The sequence below is a fragment of the Tetrahymena thermophila genome, assembly GCF_000189635.1.
Source record: "Tetrahymena thermophila SB210 genomic scaffold scf_8254523, whole genome shotgun sequence".
Taxonomy (NCBI): Eukaryota; Ciliophora; class Oligohymenophorea; order Hymenostomatida; family Tetrahymenidae; genus Tetrahymena; species Tetrahymena thermophila.
The window spans coordinates 1-7,045 of record NW_002476298.1 but is presented as its reverse complement, the minus strand read 5'-3'; the positions used below and the strand labels follow the sequence as shown (position 1 = coordinate 7,045).

Here is a 7,045-nt window from a genome sequence, read left to right as displayed (position 1 = left end):
TAATTGCTACTTTTTAAATATTGAAGAAAAAATATATCATTAAATAGTTAATTAAAGGAAAAAATGAAGAAAAAATATATCATTAAATAGAGTAAGCTACCATACAAATTTATAAAAAGCGAGTTTTATATACCAGTTTTTACATTTTATAAAATTAAAATTTTAAATATTTTTTATGAATTTTTTTCTATCCTAGGTTTTCAAAATTCATTTTTTTCAAAAAAAAGATATGTTATGCTTTCTAAAAATTAGCTTTATTATATAATTTTATTAAGATATAAATTAAATAGGTATTTCACTATAGTTAATTAGGAGGAAAAATTTATAAAAAATATGAAATAATAAGATTAATTAATAATTAATAAATTTAACAAAGAATGAAAAATTAAAAATCATAATATAAAGAAAAAGGAAAACAAATCAAATAAATTAAAAGAACTATAATATTTTAAATTAACTTTTATAATTAAAAATATTATAATGTAAAAAGAATAAATAGCTTTTATTAAGTGTAAGTTTTAATAGTAAAAAATGAAGAATATATATCAAATATTAAAAAATGAATAATAAATAATTAATAAAAAATTGAAACTAAATTAAGTTAAAATATAAAAAATTTTAGTTTTAATAAAATTCAATAAATAATGATAAAAATTTCTAAAATAAAAATTATTTATTTAAATATATAAAAAATATTAATAATAAAAAAAATAAAATTAATTAATAAAATATACTTGAGATCAATATGGATAACCTAATGAGATAAAAGCGAAGAGCTTTTAAACTTTTTTTATTAATAAATATTAATTTAAAGAATATTAATAAAAAAATTAATAATTACTTCTTCTAAATTTTTATATTTTTTAATCTATTATATCATTTATTTTTTTTCTCAAAAATATTGAATAGCAATTTATGAAATTTAATTAATTAATTAATTAATTAATTAATAATAAATGATTAAAAAGAACAAATAAATATAATAATTAATTAACTATCAAATATTAATTTATATATTTGGTTTTATGAAGAGATTTCACAGAAAATTAATTTAATATTCACTTCTTAAACTTAATATCTGTATTTAAAACATATATTTAAAAATGTAAAGAGTAGGAATTAGAGTTAGCCAGTTATTTATTTAGTCTTATTTGGAAAAAACCTAGTAGTTAATGCTCTTAAAATATTATAAAAATAATGTTTATAATTAGATTTTTCTCTTTTAGTTCTGTAATTTTAAAAATATTTATAATATCTCTAAGTTTTACAAGAAGTCTTACAAAAATATCATGGTTTGCATGCCACTTATTATGAAATATTTTTTTTTTATTTATTAAAAAATCTGATTTAAATACCATAAATCCTCATAAATTCTCATCAGCAAACATAAATTTTCACCATATTTTGTGAATATTTATTATTAAAAGCTTTGATTGTTTTTGGTCAAAATAGAGGGCTGGTTTTAGAGATATTCATATATTTAAGTAAATTTAATTTATGAACTCTCATTTTTTTAATAAGCTATCTACTTATTTACCAAAATAAATATGATATTCATGAATATAAAAATAAAAATAAATAAATAAATCTATCTATCTATATTTTTGTTTAAATTATCCTATTACAAAATATTATATAAGAAGACATATTATTTTCTACTGGTCATATATATATTTAATATTTATTCATCCTTTTTCATTACTATTCCATCAGTAAAAATATATTTTAAAGACAACTAATCTTTTAGATTTAAGACATTTGCTTTTTACTTTCAATTCTTATAGCACATTTAATTACGATGTTTCTCTATATTAAATTAAAATAAAATAAAATACTCAAAAAAATTAAATAGAATAAAATTTTTGAATAAAAAATTATATTTAAAATTATAAAATAAGCATTAGTAAAATAAAAAAGAAAAAATAAATAATTAAATCTAATAAAAAACTTTTTAACAAATTAAAATTTTAATTGTTTTAAATTCATTTTTCCATAAAAGTATCACAATCCAAAAGAAATAAACTGCTTTTACCTAAGATATAGTGTCAAATTTGAGAGATTAATGCAATTTGTTAAAGCAGAAAATAAGCCTAAAGTATATAAATCACCAATTTAATTAGAACTTATTAAATATTGAAAAATATATAATTAATAAGTTAATTAGAAGGAAAAAAATACGAAATGATCAGAAATGAATTAACAAATAATAAAAGCTAATGTTGAAAATAAAAAATGAGTGAAACTATAAAAGGTAGAAGAAATAAATACACACATATAATAAAATAAAAAAATTTTAAAATCTAATTAAAGCTAAAATTCAAATTAAAAAAGAGTTTAATTGTTTTAAATTCATTTTTATAAATTGTAATATCACAATTTAAATCAAATTAACTGTTTTTACCTAAGATCAAGTGTCAAATTTGAGAGATTAATGCAATTTGCTAAAGCAAAACCTAAGCCTTATGCACCACTTGCACGAATATAATTTCCACTTTTTAAATATTGAAGAAAAAATAATTAATTCATAAATTATTTAGAAAGAATGAAGAAATAAATACAAATACAACTACAATAGAAAAGAAAAAAATTAATAAAATCTAATTAAAAGCTAATAAACAAATTAAAAGAGTTTAATTGTTTTAAATTTATTTTAAAAAATAGAAGTATCACAATACTAAACAAATAAACTGTTTTTACCCAAGATAAAGTGTTAAATTAGAGAGATTAATGCAATTTGCTAAAGCTGAACCTAAGCCTAAAGCACCTTAATCACAAATTTAATTTTTACTTTTTAAATATTGAAGAAAAAATATATAGTTAATAAGCTATTTAGAAAGATATAAGATACAAAAACACAAGTACGTACAATAAAAAATAAAAAGATTAAAAAATCTAATTAAAAGCTAATAAACAAATTAAAAGAGTTTAATTGTTTTAAATTCCTTTTTATAAATAGAAATATCACAATCCAAAACAAATTAACTGTTTTTACCTAAGACCAAGTGTCAAATTTGAGAGATTAGTGCAATTTGCTAAAGCAGAACCTAAGCCCAAAGTACCTTAATCACAAATTTAATTATTACTTTTTAAATATTGAAGAAAAAAATATAGTTAGTTGATAAGCTATTTGGAAAGATAGAAGACATAGAAACATAAGTACAATAAAAAATAAAAAGATTAAAAAATAAAATTAAAAGCTAATAAACAAATTAAAAAAGTTTAATTGTTTTAAATTCATTTTTATAAATATAAATATCACAATCCAAAACAAATTAAGTGTTTTTACTAAAGATAAAGTTCCAAATTTAAGAGATTAGTGCAATTTGCTAAAGCAGAACCTAAGCCTGATGCACCACTTGCACCAATTTAATTTCCACTTTTTAAATATTGAAGAAAAAAACTATAATTAATAAGCTATTTAGAAAGAGAGTAGATATATAAACACAAGTACAATAAAAAATAAAAAGATTAATGATAAATAAATCTAATTAAAAGCTAATAAACTATTTAAATGAGTTTAATTTTTTTAAATTCATTTTTATAAATAGAAATATCACAATCAAAAACAAATTAACTATTTTTACCTAACATCAAGTGTAAAATTTGAGAGATTAGTGCAATTTTCTAATCCAGAACCTAAGCCTAAAGTACCTTAATCACCAATTTAATTGAAACTTTTTAAATATTGAAGAAAACATATATAATTAATAAGCTATTTAGAATGACTGAAGAAATACAAACACAAGTAAAATAAAAAATAAAAAGATTAAAAATCTAATTAAAAGCTAATAATCAAATTTAAAGAGTTTTTTTGTTTTAAATTTATTTTAAAAAAATAGAAATATCACAATCAAAACAAAATAAATTAACTGTTTTTACCTAAGACCAAGTGTCAAATTTGAGAGATTAATGCAATTTGCTAAAGCAGAACCTAAGCCTAAAGTACCTTAATCACTAATTTAATTGAAACTTTTTAAATATTCAAGAAAAAAAATATATAATTAACAAGTTATTTAGAATGATAGAAGAAATACAAACACAATTTCACACAAATCTAATTAAAAGCTAATAAACAAATTAAAAGAGTTTAATTGTTTTAAATTTATTTTTATAAATAGAAATATCACAATCGTAAACAAATATATAAATTGTTTTTACCTAAGATCAAGTGTCAAATTTGAGAGATTAGTGCAATTTTCTAAAGCAGAACCTAAGCCTAAAGTACCTTAATCACCAATTTAATTGAAACTTTTTAAATATTGAAGAAAAAATATTAATTAATTAATTAATAAGTTATTTAGAGTGAATGATAAATTAAATACAAATAAACACAAGTATGTACAATAAAAAAGAAAAACTTTAATAAATCTAATTAATTAATTAATTAAAAGCTAATAAACAAATTAAAAGAGTTTAATTGTTTTAAATTCATTTTTATAAATAGAAATCTCACAATTTAAAATAAATAAACTGTTTTCACCTAAGATCAAGTGCCAAATTTGAGAGATTAGTGCAATTTGCTAAAGCAGAACCTAAGCCTAAAGTACCTTAATCACCAATTTAATTTTCACTTTTAAAATATTGAAGTTAAAATATATAATTAATAAATTATTTAGAATGATAGAAGAAATACAAACACAAGTTCAATAAAAAAGAAAAACATTAATAAATCTAATAAATATGAAATAAATAAACTGTTTTTATCAAATAAAAGTGTTAGAAGGAAAAAATGTATAAAAATTTGTATTGAATTTACAAATTATAAGGTGAATAAAATTACTAAAAATTAAAAAAAAATAATGTATGAATATTGGTGATAATTTATTTCTATTAGAAAAATAATATTTTTAATAAACTGAACATTAAATTAATAATAATAATATCTATAAATTAATTATACCTCAGATCTATATCAATAACCTAATAAGATTAAAGTGAAGAGTTTAAAATCTTTTTATATTTGTAAAAATAAATTTAAAGTATATTAATAAAAAAATAAATAATTACTTCTTCTAATTCTTTAAAATATTTAATCTATTACATCATTTTATATTTTTTTCAAAAATATTGAATAGCAATTAATGAAAATTTAATTAATTATAAGTAAATAAAAAGAACAATAACTTTCTTTGATTATTAAATCTTAATATTTCTATTTAAAAAGTGTACTTAAAAATTTACTATGAACTAGAGATTGGATATAAAGGATAGATAGTGAGTGAGTAAGAATACGAACTCACTAGAATAAAAAATTTTTTGATGTATTTATGAGTATTAATATATTTATTTTCATATTTTTAAAAATCTTACATTTTTGAATGAGTAAAATTTAAAAATAAATATAAAAGTTATATGTACATTTTATTTCAAAAGTACCCATAGATTAAGCAAAACCTCCAAACCTCCAATTTTTATTTTCTAGAATTTTTAGAGAACATTTTATAATAAATAATAAGTTAAGCACTTTAAAATTTATAATACCACGTTAAAAAAAATTACATAAATTCTTGATATGAAATAAGCTTATAAAAAGCAAAATTCAAGCATTGATAACTTTTAAATTCATTAATTTACTCTAAATATTCTTAAATAAAAAAATCAAATTTGTATTGTCTGAATGAATAAATGATAGTTTAAAAAACAATTATTTTATGATTTTAAAAAATATAAAATGAAAAAAATGACCACTAAAGTTAAAATAAAAAGTGAAACTTGATTTCTCCCTGAGGTTTTATTTAAATCTTGGCATCTAATTAATCATGATAAATAAAAAAAGGATAGAAATATGATTGATGGATCATATTTAAGATTAAAATATAACTGGCATATAAAAGTTTGGCATTTATATAATTTAATAAAATGTAATATAACACTAAAAGTTTCAAATTATTTGATCATTTTTGGAGAAACCAGAGGGTTTGCTTATAAGGATTTAATTTATTTAAGTAAATTTAATTATTTTATTTTTTATAAATAATTTATTTACTTACAAAAATATGAATGATATTTAATAATATAAAATCAATAATAAAATCTATCTATCTATTATATTTTAGGTTAAAAACACTTTTTCAAAATATTATATAATAAAATATATAATACTATTCAAACATTTTATATTTATTCATCCTTTTTTCACCAGTTGTTTATCAATAGAAACCAATATTAAAGACAACTAATCTTTTTGATTTAAGACACTTGCTTATTACTTTTTATGATTCATTCATTGAGCTAAAAATTTTAAAATAAATTTGTGTAAATTTTAAAATAAATATCAAAATGGAATAAACTTTTAAATTAAAAATTATTCTTTAAATTAATAAATAAAATAATTTGAGTGGAACAAAAAAGATAAAAAAATAAAATAAATAAAGCTATCAAATAAATTCAAATAGCTTTTTTGTTTTATATTCATTTTTATAGTTTGAAATATCACAATCCAAAACAAATAAACTGTTTTTACTAAAGGTAAAGTGTCAAATTAGAGAGATTAATGCAATTTGCTAAAGCAGAACCTAAGCCTGATGCACCAATTGCACCAATTTAATTGTAACTTTTTAAATATTGAAGAAAAAATATATCATTAAATAGTTAATTAAAGGAAAAAATGAAGAAAAAATATGAAATAATAAGAAATAAATAATAAAAGAAAAAGCTGAAAATAAAATGATGAGCTAAATTAACAAAGAAAAACATAAAAAAAGCAAGCACAATAAAAAGAAAAAGAAAAAAGAGCTTTATTGTTTTTAATTAGTTTTTATAATTTAAAATATCACAATCCAAAACAAATAAACTGTTTTTACGAAAGGCCAAGTGTCAAATTTGAGAGATTAATGCAATTTGCTAAAGCAGAACCTAAGCCTGATGCACCTTCATCACCAATTTAATTTCGACTTTTTAAATATTGAAGAAAAAATATATCATTAAATAGTTAATTAAAGGAAAAAATGAAGAAAAAATATGAAATAATAAGAAATAAATAATAAAAGAAAAAGCTGAAAATAAAATGATGAGCTAAATTAACAAAGAAAAACAAAAAAAAAGC

General features: G+C 17.9%; 1 protein-coding gene across 1 annotated transcript; it reads right to left on the bottom strand. All coding sequences in view use genetic code 6, as the record gives it.

The window, feature by feature from the left end:
* Nucleotides 1-2,005: 2,005 nt before the first annotated feature.
* TTHERM_002653488 (cyclic nucleotide-binding domain protein) lies at nt 2,006-6,893 on the bottom strand (the record flags this gene model as incomplete). The annotated part of the gene is made up of 11 exons (XM_012799074.1): nt 2,006-2,122; nt 2,402-2,491; nt 2,698-2,787; nt 2,993-3,082; nt 3,287-3,376; nt 3,585-3,674; nt 3,880-3,969; nt 4,159-4,248; nt 4,481-4,570; nt 6,464-6,553; nt 6,804-6,893. Coding segments are annotated over 11 exons (1,017 nt in total), but the record flags the coding sequence as incomplete, so codon positions are not given.
* Nucleotides 6,894-7,045: the final 152 nt, after the last annotated feature.